The sequence below is a fragment of the Anomalospiza imberbis genome, chromosome 7 (assembly GCF_031753505.1).
Source record: "Anomalospiza imberbis isolate Cuckoo-Finch-1a 21T00152 chromosome 7, ASM3175350v1, whole genome shotgun sequence".
Taxonomy (NCBI): domain Eukaryota; kingdom Metazoa; phylum Chordata; class Aves; order Passeriformes; family Viduidae; genus Anomalospiza; species Anomalospiza imberbis.
The window spans coordinates 33,812,647-33,836,500 of record NC_089687.1 but is presented as its reverse complement, the minus strand read 5'-3'; the positions used below and the strand labels follow the sequence as shown (position 1 = coordinate 33,836,500).

At 42.6% G+C, this 23,854-nt stretch overlaps 1 protein-coding gene across 14 annotated transcripts in view; it reads right to left on the bottom strand.

Annotated features, from left to right (window-relative positions):
- The window catches only part of UNC80 (unc-80 homolog, NALCN channel complex subunit), a 124,795-nt gene that overhangs the window by 84,221 nt on the left and 16,720 nt on the right, over positions 1 to 23,854 (bottom strand). For 5 of the 14 annotated variants that reach the window (XM_068196445.1, XM_068196450.1, XM_068196446.1 and 2 more), the window contains exons 8-21: positions 22,200 to 22,461; positions 17,408 to 17,542; positions 16,547 to 16,769; positions 15,391 to 15,531; positions 12,546 to 12,814; positions 11,567 to 11,920; positions 10,683 to 10,829; positions 8,659 to 8,806; positions 7,082 to 7,230; positions 4,368 to 4,534; positions 3,565 to 3,666; positions 1,383 to 1,597; positions 759 to 865; positions 125 to 284 (exon numbers count right to left, since the gene is read on the bottom strand). In XM_068196445.1, the coding sequence (XP_068052546.1) occupies positions 125 to 284; positions 759 to 865; positions 1,383 to 1,597; positions 3,565 to 3,666; positions 4,368 to 4,534; positions 7,082 to 7,230; positions 8,659 to 8,806; positions 10,683 to 10,829; positions 11,567 to 11,920; positions 12,546 to 12,814; positions 15,391 to 15,531; positions 16,547 to 16,769; positions 17,408 to 17,542; positions 22,200 to 22,461 (2,579 nt within the window). Of the gene's footprint in view, positions 1 to 124; positions 285 to 758; positions 866 to 1,382; positions 1,598 to 3,564; positions 3,667 to 4,367; positions 4,535 to 7,081; positions 7,231 to 8,658; positions 8,807 to 10,682; positions 10,830 to 11,566; positions 11,921 to 12,420; positions 12,815 to 15,390; positions 15,532 to 16,546; positions 16,770 to 17,407; positions 17,543 to 22,199; positions 22,462 to 23,854 lie in introns of those variants that run through there. The other 9 variants (XM_068196452.1, XM_068196456.1, XM_068196453.1 and 6 more) reach the window with 7 other exon arrangements.

Sequence of the window (23,854 nt, the reverse complement as noted above, 5' to 3'; positions counted from 1 at the left end):
ACAATGGAGACAAAAACCATGGAGAAAGCAGGAAAAAAGGGAAAGGGGTAAAATACAGAAAGAAATATATTTTTAAAAATGATAAAAAGAAAGCAAAAAGGAGACGAGAACCCTGATTTCTAACCATCTTTTTCTTCTGTGTGATGGAGCTTGGATGGGTGTCTTCGGCAGGTGCGCCATTTACCAAGACGCTTGAAGAAATTCTCCTCTTCATCTCGCCCGTTGTCCAGGCCTGCTCCTGGCCCCCCTCCTTCTGACAGCTTCACTGCGCTGGTAAACTTCACCTGTGCAGGGAGAGAGGGGCTGGTCAGCCTGGGGATCTTGGTTAGACACAAACATCCCCAGAAGGGCTGTGAGGGTCACCAGAGTAACACAGCTGGGTCTGGGTACAGATTTACATACGCTGAAGCACTTCATCTTTTAAGCTTTCTGCTTAAAGGATTGGTCTTTCTTGAGAGGCTGTGGAAGGACAAAGAAGGAAGGAGAAGTGTGACCAAAAATTAAAGCTTAAATGTGTTGACAGAGCTTGCACTTCCCTCTCAGTGCAGCAGACTGACCAGTACAGCGCAAGTTTAACCTGGTCTCCATCATGAGGTTCAAAAGTCCAGTGTCAAACTCCCATGGCTCTACTCCGGAGACTTCTGTGACAGTCTTGTTAGCTGCAAAGTCCATATTGAATAAAAACCTTCCCACATGCAGCTAAAACCAGCCAGATCCTGCCTTTTTAAGCTCTTTGTAATCCAGCCTGACACATTTACCTTGGAGCTCTGCCTGATGAAGGAGAGACGGTCGACAGAGCTGATATCCAGGAGATCTTCCACTCCATCAGCCAGGCCAGAGAGGGAGGAGCGCTTCAGCCAATTCCCTGTTAGAGAATGAGCCACTCAGTATAAATCTCAACATTCTTTCTAAAAGAATCTATTTATTGGCAACTGCAATATATTTCTCCACACTAAGGCATGGGAAAATAAGAGAAAAGCATAAGGCAACATTTTCATTTAACATGTATTAACTACCATGCAAGGCCAGGTCTTGAAAATTGTAACTGATATATTCTCTGTCAAACAAATGTTAATTTGGAATATTTATTTTCTACAGACAGGAGCGATGCCTGTGAGATTACAGTACTAGCCTGCTACTTTGGGGAAAAAATGTCAGTAATCTATTTTGACAAAAATATCCCCTGATATCTTTGGAAAATTGCTTACATTTCCCTTTGCCTCAGTTCCACATCTGCAAAATGGAGCAAGCAGCAAATCAGAGCTTCTTTTGAGAGAATATACAGACAATAAGGAACTGTGCTGCAGTATTTCTCAAGACAGCTATATCTAGCTGCATTTCTCTGCACATGCAATATGTATATAGAATAGAAAGAGACATACATTTACCTATGGGAAGTTTGAGTTTCTTCCGAAGGGAGATCCGTCGGGAGCGAGAGCGGGAGCGCCTGTCTGTGGTGGTTCCAGAGTGAGCAGTGGTGCACTCGGATGTGTCCTGCTCAGATTGACTACTGGTATCACTCGCTGCACTTTGTGACTTAAACATCTTCCTCCAGAAGTCCTTGCGTCCCAGATTGGCCCCTTGGATTTGCTCATCACTAGAATAGAAGGTATGCAAAGCATGAACTGCATTTCAGTGAAGTTTGAATGCTCGGGGAAATGAGACCTCCTTTCTGCAGCCCCCTCCTAACCTCTCTATTGCTTGAGGTTGTTTCACTTTGAATTCCAAATATACCGTTCCTAGAGGGACATAAGCTTGACAACACACTCAGTGTTGTTCAAGACATAAAATAATCATCTCTTCTGCCCTTAGGTGCTTGTCCACTGAGGCAGAACACCATCCCCCCTCTACCACAGAAAGCTTATCTGCTCTGTCCATCAGCTGGTGCACACGGGTGAGATAACCCAGACCAGACAGATGCCTGAAAGGGAGTGATCTCTGGTTACTATCAGACCCCCAGCTGATAATGACCATCCCTCACCTTGAGAGCAAGATGTAAAGAGATATGTGAGCAATCTTTAACTGAGACACACTTGACAACTATAAAAGCTACACAAGTTTTCATGGAGGCAGAAGTCTCATACACACTCCCTGGAAACCTGTAGGGCTCCTTTCCCAAGCCTGGATGCATCTTGGTGGTTACTTCTCCAGAAATTGAGAGCAAAATATTTTTTTATGTATGCCCCACCAGAAATTGGATGGTAAGATACATTGAATCCTAATCTAAACTATTTTTTCTCTAGCTGCAATATAGGTACCTTATTATTATAGTGCACCAAACTGTTCATCTACTAGCTGTTTCTTTTGTTTATCCTGTGTAGTAAGTAATCTGTTAAAGTCTTATGACAGTTAAATTTATGTCTATTATATAAACAATTAATTTTGTAATAGATCTAATTGGTTCTTATTAAGAACCTGAGGAGTGAGAGCAATCTGGGGTGTAGGCTGCCCCTAAAAAGTTACTGCCAGAAATCTGAGTCAAAGGCAGGTCTTGTTTAAGCTCTCCTCTCCATTCATAACATCCACTGAACAGGTCATACCAATTTTTAGTTTCTACACATGAAAATAACCCACCTTCTTTATGTCAAAATGAACAATGTTTATAAGACCACATTAGTAATTTCTACAAGCATTTGTACCAGAAAGCTTTAGGACATCTTGACAGCCATTTGTGAACCTGCTCATTAAGAACTGGAATTGGGACAACATTTTTTACTACATTCTTGAGATGTCCCACAGCTATGGCAGGCCTCAGAGAGGAACAACTTGTACAATCCTGCAGATCAGTAGAAGGCTTTGTGTTAGCCTTGCTGTTTCAGCAACAGTGAGACTCTGTAGGATCAGTTAAGGCAGGAGAATTTGTGATGTAGACCTCTGGGCCCTTGTGCAAGCAATGTCTTCATGTAGTGCATCTCAAAGCTCTTTAACAAGACAGACGTGTATTTAGAGTAGTTAAATGACTTGCCCAAAACTACTTAGGGACCAGTAGCCATTTGTAGAATTTTCTAAAATTCTTAGGCGTATTGTCCAAGTTTAATTCAATAGTAAATGGCAGAATTCTTTGGACATAGATTTCAGATGTACAATGCCAACAGCAGGTTGATTCCCTGTGCTGAAAAGGAAACTACAGCAATCTTCAGAGCCCAAGGCAGATCAGAAATGGGCTGGCTCTCACTGAAGCATTAATGACTCTTAGCAACAACTTTGAAGCTGAAAATAATAAAATCATCACCAGGAGTAGAAACAAAGCTTGGAGAACAGTTGTGGTTAAATCTCTGAGGAATTACCATGCTATTCACTGCTGTGGTAGCGTGGTACACAATATTGACATATCTACTGCACTGCCATTTGCAAACCTCTGCTGTTTCCCTACCAAAGCCAGTATGGGTCCAGCTGGCAGCACTGAAAACAGGCATTACCCAGTTGTTTGCAGTAGCTCCTGTGTAGACACTCAACAGTTTGTTGTACCATCCAAACAGGTAAATCTGCTATCCTGCCCATTTGTACCAACCCCAGAAGGAAGCTGCTGGCACGAACACATTGAACAACTCAATATTTACTTACTGCTCTGGAGTTTGCATTGGGCGGCTCGAGACGTAACTCCGGCATTCATCAGGGGCAGCGGAGGCCTGGCCCTTGTCAATGATCACACTTCCTGCCTCAGATCTACACAGACAAGATAAACCATCAGCCAAAGGAAATGGATGGCCCATCTCAGGGCCATCACACAGAACTGGATATGGAAACTTGCAAAGTAGCTTTAGAGACATACCCTCTCCTTAGCAACTCACTGTCTCTATATACATATTATTCTCAAAAAAAGGCATTAGCTCTTAGCAGCAAAGCCAAGGTTTTCAGGACTTTTTCAACATTCTTAATCCTTCTCCCCAACATTTTAGTAGGACAAATTCCTCAAAGCACCAGAGGATATTTCTTTTTGATAAAGAAGCATGTCCTTATTAGATTTCTTCTGGGATTTGTTTTGCATACCAGGGTTTGTCTGTCAGAAAAACAGGTACATATCCCAAAGGATGTGATACATATTAAAAAGTACATGCACAGAGTGTTCTGGGAGTGACACTATGCTTCTTAGTTCTCTTAACCTTTCCTCATCCCAATATTTCCATGGTACTGTTCTCTTATGCCTCTTAACATGAGACTGCCAATGATTTTCTCTGCAAATTCGTTGCAGTCTCAGATCATTAAATTTTAAAGGAGACTGCTGCCACAGCACAAGTCTGTACATCAAGAACTGACATGCTATGAAGATAAAACAATCCCTTGGAGTTTCTGTATTTGTGTTCAGCACAGATAGTCATAGAGTCATATGCAAGTCAGTCATTTACCTCCTCCCTCCTGACACCCACCTTTTGCTCCCAGAAGGTTTTGGCTCTTGCTCTGTTTCCTCTGTCTTTTTTCCTGGTATTAACTTTTCAGCACTGTCCAAGAGGGCACTGAGTGCCACTCTACGAAATACATTCCCATGAGCCTCCTTGATAAACTGGACCAGCTGTCGGATATCACAGTACAAGCCCTGAGTAGCAAGACACCATAAAAAAAAAAAAAAAACAAATTCAGACTGCAGTTTCTAAAGAAGCAGTGAGAGGCAGTACTTTCTGAGGTACTTCACCAGGCCATTACTTCTCCTCTGGCTATTGTGTGATCTACTCTTCAGGAGTATGTTTTGTGGTTTTTGGCTGGAAGCTCATAGCACACTCAGAAGAAGCAGACAAGGAGGAGCATTATTATGGAACATGATCTGCAATGGGATACAGCAGATGGAGAGGTATCAGAGGCTAAAGGACCTGTGAAATGAGGGAGCTACAAAGATGACTCAAAGTTTGTTTTATACCATTCATCTAGACCACAAACTTAAAAGGCACAAAAACCTCAGGTGTATGTGAGAGGATGCAGAATGCAAACAACTGCAGGCTTTTTTCAGAGCCAGTGGGTATCTTGGGATTTTATTTTTTTTTTCATTATTTTAGAGCTTCACATCATATCAAGAGAGAGGAATGACTCACTCATTCCCCAACCTCCCTCCCACACTCAAGGCCCTTTTTAGTTCTGAACATTCATACACATCTGTGATGTGCAAATCACCTCTATATCTGAGAGCAAGGGGATGGAGAGATCAATTTTACAGGGCTTGATTTTTGATCTGTGAGCTTTCCTCAAAGACCTTGGATTATTCTGAAAATTCCCTGCAAGGAACAAAGGAAAACAAAAAAATTCCAAAAAACAAAAAAACCCACAAAACAAAAAAAAACCCAACAAGGTTATCCTGATTAAGGTTTTTTTTTTTTTTTTAAAGTAAGATATTGACCACAAGATTGACTTTAACCAATGACCAAAAAACAACGTATCTGCACACATGCTCTACATGCTATATTCTCCATACAATTAACAGTGTTACCCTTAGAGGTAAGTTTCACCTTTCATACTAAAATAGGGTCTAGAAAGATACACAATTTGTAAGACAAATTCGCACTTGGTGCTTCTAATCTAGGTCAAGTAACGGGGCATGTTTTTCTGTATGCCACCAAATAACCTCTTATGACAAACATTCCAAAGGAGGAATATCCATGAGAACTAGAGGATTTGGACATAGGTAGACTACACTGCTGGTTTAAGGCATTAACATGGTTTTCCTTCTCCTACTCCTTTCACCTCACAGAGCACTACTGCCCCTTTAGCTGGACTTCAGTGTCTCTACAGCTCTGCTGTAATGATGGAATACAAGAATGTTTCTCGTTTGCTTCCATGAAAAATCCTAATTTTTGATAATAAAGCAGGCCTGAGACTAGCTCCTAGAGTACACCAATTTGGAAGAAGAGCACTCATGTCATCCAGTCTACTGACTGCTCTGGGAAGACAGCATATGTAGGAATGTGCCACCTCTTGACAGAGTGAACAAATTATCCTTTGTCTCCTCAAAAAGGAAAAAGCCTAGAAATTTCTCTCCTCAGTTTGGTAAAAAGACACCTCATACGACCTTGGGAACTTCACCTCAAACCTAAGGATAGCCAATTGGACAGAAGCCAAAAGGTCCTGCCTAAGCAATTCACCAGAAAAAGAAGAGAAGCAAGGAAGTAATCGCTTTTGTGGGGTGTTTTTACCAAGGGCAAGAGCCTCTTGCCCCTGGCTTGGGTTTTCTCTGTGAAGAGCTGTGTTATTTTGCCTTTTATTAAAACTTGTCTGTTTCCCACACTACCTCAGAAGCCATCCTGCCAATTTTATGCCATTTGAGGTAGCTGAGCTATCTCAGGTGTGATATGCTCCTCTGAAAGTTTATGAGACCTGGCTCGAAGAGATTATATATCAAGCATATATAAAGCAAAAAGCCAACACGTTCCTTTCCTCCATGTGTTCAGTAAATTGCCTGTTTGTCTAAACCTTGGGAAGATCTACCCAGCTGCTGTTCAGTATCTCACATAGTCTGGCACTGGCAGGCCATGTGGTTAACCAAGTGAACTGCCTTTGACTTTGCTGAAAGGTGATTCATTGCAGCTATGGTCTTAGAATCAGAGTAACTGAGGTTGGAAACGACCGCTGAGATCCTTGAATCCAACCATTAACACAGTACTGTCAAGACCACCAAAAAAAAACATGTCCCTGCTTCCACATTCAGATATCTTGTGAATCCCTACAGGGATAGTGATCTCACCACTTCCCTGAGCAGCCTGTTCCAATACCTGACCTCCCCTTTCAGTGAGGAAATTTTTCCTAATACCTAATGTAAACCTCCTCTGAAGCATCTTGAGACCATTTCCTTTTGTCCTGTCACTTTTACCTGGGATAAGAGACTGACCCACACCTTGATACAACCCCTGTCAGGAAGTTGTAGAGAGCAAGGAGGTCTCCCCTGAGGCTCCTTCTCTCCAGGTTAAACAACTGTTTCCCTCAGCTGTTCCTCATAAGACATGTGCTCCAGACTTTTTCCCAGCCCCATTTCCCTGCTTTAGGGGGAAAAAAAAACCTTCTGAGTGGCCCAGAACAGACCCCAGATTCTGAGATGCAGCTTCACTAGTGCCCAGCACAGAGAGACAATCACTTTGTTAACTTGGTATCAAGGGCTTACCAGGTTTTCTGGGCTGTGGAGCTCATGTGTAGTGGAGGCACAGCGAGTGATCAATGATTTGAACATGGCACTCACAATAATACCTTCCACGCTCTGGGCTGTAGACTTGTTGTCCACTGTGGTGAAGTTATTCCCAAATCCAGCTTTATCTGTAAAATTCAAGTGTAAGCAAGCCATCTTGTTGGGAATAGTTTAAAAGAGAGGGCTTAAAGACACATGTAAAGGGATTATGATACATGAGACAAGGACACTTCCCCACCTAGTACCCTATGCTTAAGTTCTCAAAATTCTACCCCACAAAAATATAGTAGAAGCAAAATTATAAGTATGAAAGTTTCCCAAAAATACCTCTATTATGAAAAAGGGTATCAGGACAATTCTAGCTTTGTTCCATCACACCTCTCATTTAGAGAAGTACAGAATAAGGCTTCAAGTTTGAACAATAACTCCAGATTTTCTAATTACCATTCTAAGGGATAAGAGATATTTGATTAAGCAGCAAAGTGACAACACCCATGAAATGAAAATCTTCTGAACTATAGGAATGCTTTTCTTGGAACGTGCACAAGGACACCAAGCTTTCAGAAAGACTCAAAAAAGAATTACACATTTACATGAATTACAAAAAAATTCCCAGTTTCCTGAGATGAGAGAAGAAGACTTTCAAGAGCTGCATAAGCTGTCATGTTTCAAAGAATAAGCCAGTCAATAATTGATGAATACTTAGGGAAATGTCATATGGGAATCTTCCTCACAAAAGCTGACTATATAATGTTCTTTGATGCTTTCTCTGAAATTCCTGGCATCAAAGACAGGCTAATAAATTAGTCAGACTCCCTGAGTATTTCAGAGCAGCTATTCCTACTCTGTAAACAGTCACTCTTAAATGTTGCTTCATGCAGTGACCAAGCTTAAATGTTTGATTGTTCCAATAAAGAACATAATTTTCCTAACTTAAAAAAAAATCCTCAAACCCCTCTATGTACACACATGCACATGCATTTGTAACTGCAGGCATATCCATCTGTGCATCAATATTCTCATTCATTCAAGCAGTTCTTGCTGCTTACTGTGGTGCCTTCTGAACTCTGAGGCACCACAGAGGGTTTTAAAGCTCAATTATACCTTCACTCAGAATAAACTGAGTATTAAACAGGCTATTCTACCGGGTGCCTTGTCATGTCATGAAGCAGAAATCTTCCTGCCTGAGGCATGATTTAATAAAAATCTCTCCTGTGAAGAGCCATGAACAAGAGGGAGGATGAATCAAAGGGAGCCCTTCAATTTCAGGTGTACTGTGTGCTACAAGATGTTGAGCCAAGGTCACTGGGTAGTCAGACCCAAAGAGGTCCAACTCCCTTGACCCCCCTACATCTACACTGTTGTAGATCTACATCTACATTACATCTACACTGTTGTAGATGTAATGTGCTTGCCACACCCCACTGCCTAAGGATACAGTTTATATGTTCTGAGAATAGCAAATCACATTTTGTAGTTTGTGAAGAACAAGAATGTGGCTTCTTTCTGATGGCACAGTTTAAGATACACAAGTGACTGGTGCCAGGTATACTTACTATCAGTGACTGGCTCCATGCAGAACCCCAGTAAGGCATGCAGGAAATCCACCACGTTATTGAGAGAATCCTTGTTCACGTAATCTCTCACGGTCTGCCGGAATTGCATCTTATCCAGTTTGTACAGTTTCGTGAGGCAGTTCTGGGCCTACAACAGTGTCCATCAAATCATATCACATCAAAGTACGTGTTCACAAGTTTTGCTAGCAAGAGCAAGGTAATTTAGCACTTAGCCAGTGTTCTGCTGTCTCTGAATGGTCCCATAACAGGACCAGGTTCACCTCTGGAGCCAACAAGAAATTTAGCACAAAAGAGAGTGCACCAGTATGGGTGCCACTGTTTGAGGTGGAGATAAAGCCACTACCAGCTTGTCATGTCCTCTCTTCCTGTGTCCACCCCCAAAGCAAAATCTCACTGGATGTAAGTGAACTGGGAACGCACCACCTCTGTCAATGCTCAGTGCCTTGGTGGAACAGGTTCTTAGCCTCAGGCAGCTGATTTTCACTCTCCAGTTCAGATCCAACCTTTTGAATGCCCCTATACCCAACGACCAATTTACATCATACAAAACACTAACTTTTTGCTTAAAAGCTATTCACTGTCAACGTCTTATCACAAAACTATCTATCCCACTGGAACCCCATGAAGCCTGGAGTTAAAAGAATCTAAAATATCATCTCTATAGGAAACATGAACTCTCCTGTTATCTACAAATGGGTGCTTAACTTTCCAGTAAACTCAGACATGATCATCCACACAGTCAACACAAACGGTGCATGCAAAGCAGTTTGGCCAGACACACAGAAAATGCAGCAGACTTACACATATAGGAAAATATTTTCCTCAATTCAATTGGCCTGATAAGAACCTAGGTTCCAAGAGACATTCATTTATACTTATGCATAGATCTAAATGCTTTGCTGGCTCAGCTCCAACAGAAAAATCTAACTGACATGGTGATGAATATGGTACCTGTTCAACCAGTGCTCTGTGCAGAACCTTTCTACTGCTACCACTGGGACTCTCTCACCCCATCTTGTCCAGTTATGTCCATTCCTGCAGTACCTGGAAATCTAGCTAACACAAGAACACTGCAAGGATACAGAGCATCCAATCTATCTCTGAGAAATCAACCTGAGAGCCTAGAACCTAATTATAGCTCTGGCATGGCTCAAGCTAACCAAAGCCATGGAGAAGAATGTGGTTCACACATATCCCATGGGATTAGTAAACTTTCATTATAGCAATGAAAAATGCTCCCTTCTGCAAGCACACAAGGTGAGGAGGGAGGCATGCACTGGGAAAGCCTTTGAAAGGCTCCCATTTAACAGGGAGCCTTTTAACAGGGCTCCCATTTAACAGGGAGTTGGACTGAGCTCAAGGAGACAAACTCTTCTGGATTAAATCTGATGCCTGGGCTACATTCTGGGCACTTTCCAATGTCTTAACTGGGGCAGAACCAAAAACATTAGGAATCAATAGTGGTGACCCACCATATCCTTCAGAAGGGCACGAGTGACTCTTTCACTTCCTTGCAGAACAACAGAACAAGTACAGTGCAAATACCGTGCACTCCAACCATCAGGAGCTGATGGAGCAGCCCAGCAGCAATCAGTCATAATCACCAGTAGCAAAGGTGAACATACCTACACCTCAGACTTTCGGATTTACATAAGCAACCCAAGATAGCTGCAGCTCTTGTAAGTAGCATACTCTTTTGGGGTACTATCCTGTGAAAAATTACTAACACCAGCTCACACATGGAATTTGCTCCCATGTATTGTCCCATCCCATCTGCTGGGGTGGCCAGAAGCACCCTGGGCCCCAGTGTAGCCTTAGAAAGCTCCAGGGACTGGAAGGCAACACTACAGCTGAAAATCTGCTATGGCTGGGCTGCAACACAGTCTGCGAGCTGGGGCAAAAAGCAACACATTTACTGTCAGTACAGGGAAAGCTACAGAGGGGGCAGGCAGCGATCTCAGCAGTACAAGGGGGGACACTTTAATGAGCTTTAATTCTCTTACATTCTCCCGAAATACCTGGAGTCTCAGGCGGTCTCCAGAGAGCCCTCGGTGTCCTTCTCCACAGCCATAGGCACAGCCCAAGGACTTCACAATTTTGATCAGCATTGTGAGTGCCAGCCTATGGGTGCTGACAGATGGGCCTTCATCCTGAGGGTCACAGAGGGAAAGACGGTGTGTGCAACCCTGGCATAACCACTGGCATTTTGTTAGCATTTTATTTTTGACAAACTGCCTTCCCTTTCTCATCTCAGACTCTCCACTACTGAGTTGTTACTCTTGAAGTGTTTACTCCAATTATTTTTCAGGTTCAGGGACTAGCCCCTTCCTTTTCAGCTCCCATCAAAAAGTTATGCTATAAATGTGAAGATCCTACATGCTCCTATGCATACCGTTCAGAACTTACTTCAAAAAATTAACCCTGAAGAACAGAGCTGGCTTGGCTGAGTAGAAAACCAAGCATCTTTTTAAAATGTCTTAGATATTACGCTACTATAAGTTGCACCTTCAGAGATCAGCAATATAGCATCTGTTGTCCAAGTCTCACAGCAATACTGAAAAATTTAAGACTTCTAGTAATCAAATAAAAGAAATTGCTCACACACTGGGTTCTGTTTTTCCTTTACAAGCTATGAATAATAAACCTGAAAAAAATCATTGTGATTGAGGGTTTCAAACACTCTGTCAAGACATTTAAAATGTCCATGCCAGGCTCACAAACTCCATTTTTGGCAGCTGCTTCTCTGCAGTAGTTACAGTGCTTGAATTGCTAATCATATTTCCTCAGCAGAACCCCGAGTGAGCAAAACAGAAGGGCAGCTGCATACACAATCTTAGCAGACATTAAAGTACATTTGGAATGGTATAAAGAGAGAAGCAAGACAAACCTTTTCTTGTTTTTTGTCATTCTTCTCATATGGCCCTCCTCCTCCTCCACCACCTCCATCACCTCCACCACCTCCTCCACCACCTCCTTCTTCTTCTCCATCTCCAGCTCCACTAATTGGAGGTGGCCCAAACCCACAAGCTGAGCCACAGGCAGCCCCTTTAAGCTGGAAGGATCCTTCACTAGGTCTCTTTTCAGGGGCCTCATTTTCTTTGTTCTCACTCTTCCTCCGAACTTTCTCCACACAGGGCACCACACCAAGCTGCAGTAAGCATTCCACAATGTTCAGTGCCACGTCACAAATCCGGGAACTGATGTCGTGGTTCAGAACCAAGTAAACAGCCTTCAGGACCACCTGAGAGATTCAAACATAATATTTAAAGCCAGAATTACTTTATCTCCTATTAATATTTAGTGCCTGGAAATTCTAGACTCCAGAGACTCAATACAGCGGGCACAGTACAAATTCTGAACAAATAATATACAACCCTAAATACCAAAAGCCTACAATCCAGATGTCGGACAAGAAACCACAGGCTGGGCACAGGCTGAAAAGGAAACCATGAGATGACATCTGTGAGCCTGAGAACACTGCTTCAGTGCACTAAGAGCTGGCAACTCATTGAGGGGAAAGCAGGAAAAGTGAGGTTTAAGGTGCTAGAAGAAAGGTGCTACTCAGTCTTACACTATTTTACAGGGAATTTGGTGCATGCCCCAGGAACACAGCCATTACATAATACCAGTTAAGATCCAATGTGTGCATTCCACATGCACATGCGCTCCTTGCAAGGAGTAACAGGAGTTGCAGTTTCTCAGAGGAGACTTTTACGTTATGCACAAATGTATCTGACTGACCTTTATATACTGCTGAGAGAAGCCATTTAAAGAGGTGGAGGAAAAGCCCATCAAACCCCTGATCTCAATGGTACAGCTATATTGACAGAAGAGGGACCTGGTTTTCCTCGTTCCTTGCCAATTACCGAGAGATCCAGCATGCCATTCTTGTGGACAAAGCTGTTGGTTCCATCAATGTGATCCGTGTCCTCCAGGCAACTGTAATTGATGCAGGAGTCTGTCAGGCTCCGTGGGAGGTTGGCACATGCCAGCGGCTCATGGGGCATCTCAGGGATGGGCACCTGGTTGCAAAGCTTCCTCATGTGCTCACTGAAGAAATCGGCGTATCCCACGTTGAACGAGGCCAACGTGGTGTTGAAGGTGGCCACAGTGATGGTGGAGATCTGGGACCGCACTGTAGGGAGGAAAACAGCTACCTGTAAATAAATTTCTATCTCTATAGCCACAGAATGGAAGATTGAGGCTGAGCTTGTCTAAAAGGTGCAGCTCTTAAAGTGGTTTGCAATGCCAAAAGAAATCACAAGTTCCTATCATGTGTACAGGGATCAAAGGTAAACTCATTTCTTCTTTTAAGACAGTGTAAATTAGAACAACCCCAAGCTCATTCTAGCAATTCAGTTCTCTGGCAGCTCAAGCTGATGTTAAATGGGCAGTCAAGTAGATCAGGCAACTCAGACATTCTTAATCTAATCTAAAAGGATTTTTCTCCCTGCATTAATTCAGTGCTTCATCTTAAAAGCAGCAGTGCCCCTGCAAGGCAAAGAAAAAGAACTCTGCAGCTGAAAGGCAGGGGTAAAGGTAGCAGAACTACAGCACAAATTTGAAACAGCTTTCCAGGTTGCATCAAACTGGAAAATTTCATCACACCAGCTGAAAAAACCAGTACCTGTGACAGTCTAAACCATCTCCAAAATGCACAGCTGTCTGCTGAGAAAGGCACTGCAGCCTTAAGCTCACAGTGTTCAGAGACAGGAACTTTGAATTGCAAGCTGGCTTTAAGTGCAAATTTTTATCAAGGATGCCTCATGTTTTTAAAACTCATGCTCATTTCCAGGCAACAGTGCTCATAATTTCCCCACCTGCTTTGTAAGTAAGGTTATATACTCTCTAGTGTAAAAAGACATGCATAGGGTTGTTTAGACTGCCAGACAGTATAGTAACAGGGCTAGAGAAAAGCAAGAACCTCTTCCTATGGCTATTGAATATATTCTAATTAATGAACTAATGACATCTAATACATTTAATAAGCAATGACTCAGTGATGGACTGGTTATATTATGCACACAGCAACTCACCAGAGTGGCAATCACATTTCCTGACAGCTTGTGCAGTTGTGCTAGCCCTGAGCTGGCATTATGAATTAGGAGAATGTTCTAAGGCCAACAGCAGAACTAGGCCACAATTTGGTCAAGGATCAGGGCAGGAATCAGCTGCTTCTATCAGAGAATTTCTTTCTGCAAGTATGACTTTTTAATGGCATTCACTGAAATTTGTATTGTGAAGATAACAATAAAGATTGCATTAGGTTGTTTTGTTCCTGAGCCTCCAAGTTTGATGAGTATCCAACAGCAAATTTTTTTTTGTTTCACTGATTTTTTGCTTAGTTTGTTTTGAAATGGGTAACAAAAATCCATATTCAAATCCTACACAGAAACATAGCTTGGAAAAGACCTCTCAGATCATCAAGACTGACCATTTCCCTATTCAAATCAAGTTTACAGCTCTTTCAGTGAGCTTTGATAACTCCTGTGCAAGGATCCTTTTCCCCCTTTGGGTCAAGAGTAGCCTATCACCATCAGGCCTGGTGTCATGTAAACCAATCCATGATCAAAACCCCCAAAATTCCGCCAGTGTCATCAGGCGTAGAGCCAGGTGCCATCTTCTGGCTCTTCCTGCCTTCCCTCATTATTTCCTATGACTGGAAGGCTACAGGAGAACATTATTTTTGCCCCTCTTACCTTAACCAGACATCCAAAAACCCTGAAGTCTCTCTTGCTTAGCCTGGGACTTCTTGCAATTTCATTGCTACCTTCCAGAAAAATCAATAATGGATAACAGAAAGCTTTCTCTTCTCATCTTTAACCTGGGCCCCAGGGAGGCAGTCGAATTCTCTAAGTAATGAGTTGGATCTCCACATTGGTCTTTCTGTTCCTTAAGAAGGAAGTCTCCTATGACAGTGACCCATTTGGTTTTCTTTACAGCAGCAGTCTTGACACAGGGCATGGGCCAACCTAACCTCTGCCACACCTCCAGGGTGCATGAAGCAGGTCCTTGTTCATCTCCACCAGAGCCCCACACCTATCATGCACCCAGGAAGAGGGGGCAGTCACAGATGAGATGTGCCCAGATGTGCCCACTGCACCAGGCAGGGACATGTGCCATTACCTCTGTCCCTTAAATCCCTGTGTTCAGCCCAGGCAGAGAGAAGAGAAGGGTTCCTCCCTATCACAAGTCCCATCTATTGTCTCTGCCACTGCAGTCACACTGGTATTGCCATTTCTCCAGAGGCCTCCAAGACACACGGGCCTCAGGGACACTTTGAGTAAATTTCAAGCCAGACCTCCAACTGAAACGAGGAGAATTAAATCAAAAAACCTTGTGATTTCCAGCAAAATCCAGCAGCTGTTGACTGCATAGAGGCATTAAATATCACAAAATTCCCCATGAAACCATTTAAAATAGCAATACCAAGTTTCTGTTCACACTTTTGTGCTGTATTGTGGTAAGCCAAGAAAACCTCAAACCATGCCTTCTCCCTGCTGATGGCCACCAATTGTTTTAACAAATGTTCCAGATAAACATGAAGTGTTTGAAACATTTTTCTACATATTGCAAAAAACTCCTCAAGAGATACAGAAACAAAAAAGGGAAAAATCAATTAGTCACATACATGTAGAAACAGTAATGCTTCCTTCCACTTTCTGGGGTTGGTATTTCAGTGAAACACCTGGCCTGATGTGCTAAATTTACCTTCCTTGACGGTGTTGTCTCCATGGCTGTTGGAGGGGTCTGGCAGTTCAGAGACCAGCGTGTGATGGGAGTGCGAGTGCCGGGCGCTCAGCCCCTCCATCTCCGTCGCTGTGTCAGAGCTTCCCCTCCTGGTAAACTTCCCTAGGGCGGTGACAAGAAATGGAGATTTTGTTTAGCTACCCAAGGGGTGGCTGGAGACAGCAGCTGTGGTTAAAAGTTAAAGGATTGGAGTCTGTAAAAAACAAGGTTTCTCATCACACTGTGAAGCAGAACCAAAGATTGTGGTGGGATCCCTCAGGTGGGTTCACTGACTTAGAGACAAAATGGTCCAAACTCTCTGCAAGGCTCTTCCCCTCAGCACATGCTGATTTAGCTGGCACCCACATTCTTAACCACCAACACCTTCAAGAAAATAAGACTGCTCAGCACTCCACCCTTTGGGGCATGCTATAGGAATTTAGTTCTTTCTCCCCTTGCCCCCAAAAAATAAGTGTATTAGAATGAAGAGCGCAAAGGCAAAGGAAATTCTTCAAGAATAGAAAAAAAATACTGTTTAGTGAACTTAGAAACTTGAAGTAGCAATTTTTTAGGTTCAAACACTGTACCTCTGCAGTATCAAGACAGTATAAGCCTCACTGAGAAAATATCCTATTTATATTGTATCCAATATGCACTCCAGGAAAACTGTGAATAGAACTTTTCAGCATACTAATGAAATTGTTAATGATACTAATGACACTGCTGCTAACAACTGTCATACTGCTGTCATAATTGTAATAATTGTCATACTGATGATACTCTGCTGCCTCTTCAAAGATTTCTCTTTTAAAGAAGGGAATGAAAAAATTCTTTGAATCTATTTGAAGATGCAATGCTTGTGCAATGCTTGCTATCACACAGGAAAAGTAGAACAGAGATCACTACAAGTTCCCACAGTAGCTATTATTCCAGTAAAGAAGTTTTCAGAGAAAAAGTGAACTGAAGCACAAGTCATTCAAGGTCTGCTGTGAGCAGTTACCAACAGATGTGTAATGCTGCAAACAGAACCAAGGACACAGGGTGACAGAAGGACTGGATGGAAAACAGCCCCTGCTGTTCTCTGAATGTTCACGACAGGAGTGACACAGGACCTGGGGCAGAGACAGCAATACCTCACCTAATATGGTGGTTGGCCACCCTCCTCTCTCCATGCCACGCCGGTCCTCTCCGATTCCAGAGAAGCTGCCGAAGGAGAAAGTGCTGCGAGTGGGCGAGACATCCAAGTGATCCTCGTGGAGCAGGAAGGGCACCCCCATCCGCCGCTGCCGCTTCTTCCCGGCGTGGTGGAATGGAATCGACCCTTTGCGCTCACGCTCCCTGTCCTCTTTGCGGCTCTTAAACTGCAGGGAGAGGAGCAGATATAGGAGCAGTTAAGAAGCTTTGAGGCATGGAGAACAACCACTTGAGGGGCAAGGATAACACAGATGTGTTTCCCAAGTATAACTTTGCACTCCGAGCATCTTATCTTGGCCATTTCCCATGGTAGAATCTAACTGCATGCGGGGATCCTGTGAGCATTTGAAGGATTTCAGTCTTGCTTGAGGGCTGGGATGGATGCCCTTGGATAATTTTATGACATTCTTTGACCTTGAGCATGGAATGGATGGTTGGAAACCCAAAGCTAAGATGAGGTAAAAAAAAAAAAAATATCAGAACTCACTGAATCAGCTGGAACTACAGTGAGCACTGGCACTTAAAATTCAGCACTGTTTGAGTAGCCTCCTCTCGTGCAGTTTCATCAGGCCAATTACTTGAATAAAGACTTCAGTATTATGTTTGGGATATGCATATAAAAACCAATATAATAACATACAGAATACATTCCAATGAAAAGGGAAGATGATCTCAGATATGGCACGAATATATATTCCAAGCAGACCTCATGAATATATAGTCTGAGCAGACCTTCAGCAGCTACTTGGGGAAACACTAACGTGCTGAATCATAGTTAAATTAAAGGGCATTTTCTTTCACTCACCTTTTTGAAGATGTTCATCCCCAAGTCTGTGGAGAGATCTGGAACTGCTGGTCTGCGCAAGTTGGTCATTGAAACCTTGGAAAATGCCTCAGTGCTTAGTGACTTTTCTTCCTCATTACATTTTATTGTAAGATCCTGTAGCTCCCAAAAGAAGACAAGCACAAGAAGAAACAGAGGATAAATCAGCTTTGAAAAAGGAGCTACTTCCTAGAATTATCACAGGAGCACTGCAGAAGAAAAAGACCTCCAATTCATTACACAAAAAAGTTTGCACATTTAAAGAAAAATAAATGAACAAAGTTTAGAAACCTCCAGAATTATCTACTTTGTCTAACCTTTCAGTCACCAATGGAAAAAAAGTACAGCACACCGTGGAAAACCTCAGGCATTGCAGTCAGCCTGGTCTGGTGGCATGGAAGAACACGTTTGATTCTGACCACAGGTATGACTACAAGTAAGTGATGATATCTTTGAGGTCTTGGTTTACGTCCATGAGCAATCATAATGGCTACCCTTTGCAAAGTATTTCATTTAAGATCTATGTCCTTAATAACACACGCATTTAAATATATATTTTGGAACTAAACTGCAATAAGCAGCACTGTCCCTTCAAGAAACTTAATTTTCAGAAAATTTATTTACTCCCCAAAGAAATCTGATACTTCTAAATCAGTAAACATCCTTCTCTTGTAACAATAGGGCTCCCCAGCCATCATTTATCATATGAAATTTCCCCCTTCCTATATCACAGAATGTCCCACAACAGCAAAAACCATGCAGCTCACTCACCTCACCTCTGCATCAAACAACACATGCTATACCTGCCTGCTGCAAAGAAGGAAATTGGCACAAACTCGGCTTCCAGCCATCTGCCCTCAATAAAGATCTAATTCCAACCTTCCAGGAGATGTTTGTGCAGCTGACCTAACCGAATCCCCTCAGGGTAACTTTCAGCTGCCTAAATATCAGCTTTTTTCCAACTGAATGCTCTTTTTCTTTGCTGTCCCACCAGAAATATTCTGCTAAAAACTGGGTCATGTTAAAACACCTTTTTGCTTTCAATGCAGAGATAACCATATGTCAGGGATAGATGAAGTGACCACTATGACAGGTTTAGATTCTGCCTAGCCAGACTGCAAATTGCAGAGCCAGCTTCTGTAGTCCACAAGTGTGCAGTTTCATGCACAACAAGGTCCAGCAGAACCCAGTGACAATCTTTGCAGCTGAAATCTAACACCAGTTACAGTGTTTGCAGTACCAAATATTGAGGGTCACACATTTTTCAGAGACTTTTCAGAATACTCAAAGACTACCCTTGAACCCTCCCTCTTAATTTTATCAGCACAAGAATGTAGGAGACACGCAAGAGCAAGGCTCCTCTTCACCACTGTTTGTAGTACAAAGGTATGCTCATCTACCACTTTGCATATATGACTAAAGATTCAGAGGATACATAGTAAGTATCAGGATTCAACCCTAGCCACTCTCAACAGTGAGGCCAGCAAGTACTCCATATAGTTTTTTTCCTTAGCTTTTATAGCTCTCTGACTTCTTCTGGCTATAAAACATTGTATGAATTTATTTTGGATTAAGAATCTTTGTCCACTGGTTACTAAATGAGCGTTTTAGTAGGTGGTTTAGGATCACCAAAAGACAGAATAGGGCCTACTGAGGCACAAGTCATGCAAACACACAGACACGGTCCCAGCTTTGAAATCTGTACAGGGTAGGTATCAAGCAAACAACACCAGAGAAGCAAATTACAGAATTATTTTAAATCTACAGTGTGGTATATAATGCATTTTAATGAATCACTCCTGATGAAGAGTGATTAAAAACATGGCTATTCTGTGCAGTAGACTACATGGCAATTACCATAAGCATAACATGGATAAGACAGCAAAAGAGTTTGGGTTTGGGGGCTGCTCCTCTAGATTTTGTTGTTCTTATCTTCCTCCTGCATGACTGTATGTGTACCAGCTCATTAGTACTTCTCTCAGCTCTCAGGATATCACACTTGAGACTCTTGGCATTCCATCAGCATTGCAGTGAGCACTACACTACAGCTGCACTGGTGCTAGGATTAATTTTTCTTCTTGCAAAGGAAGCACAAGACTGTAGCAGCTTGTGAATGTCTGAAGGCTCCGTGTCCTACACCTGCCCTAACAGTGAATTCTCTGCATACAAGTGCCATACAGGTTTCCTTTATCACATGTTGCCCTGTCTGAAACATGTGTACACCAAAGTCACTTTCCAGAGGCAGACAGTATTCACTTTATTCACACTCCATCCAACCCCTCCTTGTCCCACACAGCCAGGAGTGCCAGAATGCTGCACTGAAACTTTTCTTACTTCGCTATTCAGTTTACTGGGCAATGCATGGAGGATATTCCTCATGTCCTCTCAAGCCCCACTGCTTCAGCCCAAGCTTGCACGCGAGACGTGATTTTACACACACAGACCCAACAGGAAGTGTGAGAGTTTTGCTGAGGCTCAGGGAGGTGCAGGATCATCACTTTACTGGTTATTCTGGTAAATTTTAGAACAATAGAAACAATGTTGATTTGCCCCAAGAATCTACTGCTCCTCGATGTGATTTGCAGGCAGATGTGTTCTTCTTTACTCAGTTTTTGCCTACCACTTTATATCTTTCCTGCTGAAATACAGCATGCCAATGTTTTTGAGAAGTTATTGATCACCTTTGAGTAGAAATGATGGCACTGTGTTAGGAATTTCAGGTCTAGACTGATAAAACAGGCTTCAGCATAACCCTGTGTAAGACAAGCTTGTGAAGCCTCAGCATACAACCCCTTGTGTTAACAGAAAGGACAAATCCTAGCCTTTGGGAGGTGGCATTCTCTGCTCTGAATTAGCAGAGAGCCTGGTTTGATGAGACTTTAATGTAAGAATAGCAGTAAAGTTCCTACAGTGGGCTGGGATGAACCAGAACCCACCTGCTTCTGTGTGTTGCACAGGTTTCAGTTCTCAAAATTGTAAAGAAAAGGGGGCATGAGTTGAAAGTTTTGCCGCCTGGAAGACTATTTCACTTCCTCCATCACAGCTGTTCTGCTCAACAAATTGGAACCCTGGAACAGGATTCTATTTTGATCAAGTATGGCAAAAATATACTGTCCTGACACAGAGGTTATCAAAAGCAATCAAACTCAGCCTTGGAGAGAAGCATGCCCTGGACAGTCCTCACATTAACAGCTACAATGTACCCAGTGGAACTGCCAAACAGACTTAATAGAAAAATATTAGAGAAGAGCAATGGAGTCTTCTTCAAGAGATACAACCTAGAAAAGCAAGACATAGCCATGCCTGTGAAAGGAAGGAAGTGTTTTACAGCACAAAGAGAAGAACCAGGGCAACCCCAGGGGACAGTACATGCATGGAAATAGTGAAACACATCAACAGCAATGTATTTCAATTTTCCCTCTAGCAGATGATATTAAGGAGGGTTTTTTGTACACACACAGCAATCCTATAAAATGTCCATGCACAGTTAGATTAAGATTGAATAGTAATTCTTATCACCTGGCCTTATTGGAGCTATGTCAAGCTTTTACAGGGATGAACATATTACACAAATTACACTTAAGTATAATCCGATTTAAACAATACTGCTGCTGCTGAGCCCTTAGAACTACAAGTAACCACCAGCTCTCATAATAATGGTAAGAATGTCAATAAAGTCCTGAGATTTAAAAGTAACGGTAGCGATATTTACATTGTTTATGCTTGTCTTCTAGATTTTGAGCATCTGGGGTCTACTGGAGAAAAGATATTTCACCTTCCTTCCAGTCAAAATCTGTCAGAGCCCCAAAAGCAGCAATTTTAGGAAAAACACCAAGAATTTTGAGATTTCCAACTCAAAAAATGACATCTAATAGCAAAATGTACATGTCTTTTATTCAAGTGTGTCATAATATTGGATGGCAAAAATAGAATCCCTGCTAAATTTTGTAAGGCAGTTGCATTAACTAAGTAAATCAGCATTTGCTGCACATGACAGGAAAAGAGGGCAAAACCTAAAAGTAGCACAAATCCACAAGGAGATTAACTGAAACCACAACATTTCCCCTTTTATCCCTGGAACAGGTGAACAACACAAAATAAAAAATATTTAAGCTTAAACACAAAGATCTTTACTGCACTAAGGAGAAGAGTACAGGGCTCATTGTCCAGCAAACAGGGAGCAATACTGGACACCTATCAGGACAGTTTGTCTACTAAGATTATTTTGGCAAATATAAAAGTTATGTAAGAATGACAGTGGAAGAAGTAACAACATGGAGAGCTTTTGCTCACTACCACTGTTTGCCAAGTCTAATTCCATATTTTAACACAAGTGTTTGTCTGAAGTGTGCAGTCCTGTACCACACAGTTCCTTTTCTCCCATTTGAGGAAGTGCACCAGAGCAGCTGGTGGGTCCTGACATTACACAGTAATGCAAAGGCATTGGTAACCATTTCTTCTGGCAACTGCATTAGCACATTCTCACATTAAAAGGACATTCTCACATTAAAAACTAATGTTATCCCAGTTCACCCTAGATTAATTACCCCAAATCAACACTCCAGCTTCCAGCAGTCACCAGCTCTGACCCTCTGCATCAGATTCTGCCTTCAGAGCACTCAATGTTCTCATGGTCTCTTTCTGAATCGATGCAAGTATCTGACCTCCACACAAGCGCGCCAATACCAAAGCTGTGCCCATCACTACTTGTTCAGCAATCACTTCACAGCATCACCACAACAGCATTATTTTCTTACTGACAGCAACTGCTCACCTGGGTTTTGTGGGTGTTCACCAGAGACGGTGCAGCAGCCACCATGGAGCTGCTGCGAGGCCTTGGCAGAGGGGTAACCTCAGGCTCGGGTGGCTTCTCTGGCTTTTCCTGCAGCATGTGCCTCAGCCTCTGCAGGTAGTACATCAGTGACCACTGCGTGCCCTCCTCGGACCAGTGCGGCTGCAGCAGGCAGCGCAGCACAGCCACGTCGAAGTACGTGGCGTAGCGAGACTTCTGGCAAGGTGGAATCACCAAGGACACCCTGTTCCAAAAGCAGGAGCAGAAATGTTAGTCCTCAGATTCTTTAGGTCTTCTCAGATACTCAGCTCCCTGCATAAAGACCTTTGGGATTAAGGTACCCAAGAGGATATTCAGCTTTCAGATCCCCAGAGGACTCCAGTACATGCTGTTAAGTGTTTTCTTGGATAGGGGTGCTTTCTTAAACTGTGAGCTGAAGATAAGCCTCCAGTACCTGTGCTGAGTAATTTGTTCAGCAGGAAACAACCCCTGAGCATCTGCAGTTCTGATACTAGTAATACACATTTTGGAATGGTTTACATTTGCACGTACCAGGCATTACTTAAAAAGCAGGCAAGGCAGCTAAGTTAGTTAACCTTTTAAGCTAATTAAATTGATTCCTATATAAATAAAATTCACCACTATGGGCATTCTTTGCTGAGGTGTTCTAGAGAAAAGCACCCTTTAAAGCCCTCACTATAGTTTTATTGTCCTACTGATTTCCCAATGGATTTTCATATGGAATTTCCTAAGCATTGTAAAAATTAGTGCACACAAAAGCAAGACCTCTGTATTGAGCTTCAAAAATGAGAATCTAGAAAGTTCAGATTTCAAAGGAAGTTATATGTCATTCATAGCCAATGTTTTTGCAATGAATTGCCCCAAACTTTTTATCCCACTTTTCTCCCAGCAGAGTACAACTGGCCTGATCTACCCTGTGGATAGTCACTAGCTGTCAGGAGACAATCTGTCAGAAAGAAGCAAGTGAAAGGGAGTCACAGGAATGAAAATCACATGGTAAGATAAGGTGTGAAATCCCGGGGGTGGTGCAGGAACTCCTGAATTTTTTTTTTTTTTTTTTTTGTCGTCTGCTGAATACACATTTTGAAAGTTTCCACTCTATATTAGAAACACCTCTGTGACGTACTTATTCCTGGCATTTTGGGACTCTATAAAAATGAAGAGTACTTTCAGGCACTATATTCTCAGGCATTTGAGAATCATCACAAGAACATCAAGCTGGTGTTTTGTTTTTTGTTAAAAGACATTTTTTATTATCAATGCTGCAAAATAGCATGCAAACAGCGTGGACAGGTCATGCCCATCTCCACCACTTTCTGAACAAATGGATCCAAGGCCATGGTCCAAGAAAGCCTTAGGGAATAGCAGCAATACTGACCCATGGGACCTCCGAGTGCTGAAGTGCTCTGCTGGATCTCTGCCCTGGGCCTCCAAGGCAGGCATGGAACTGGCAAAGGAGAAAGAAGTGTGCATGGAACACTGACACCAACTGGAATCATACGAACCCTGCTCCATCTTACATGCCTGGAAACAGGGAGCAGGTGTCAAGGCTGGGCTTGGATGAACACATGGATGCAGAGCTCAGACTTGCAGAGCTGGTTTGCTGCCAGCCCCAC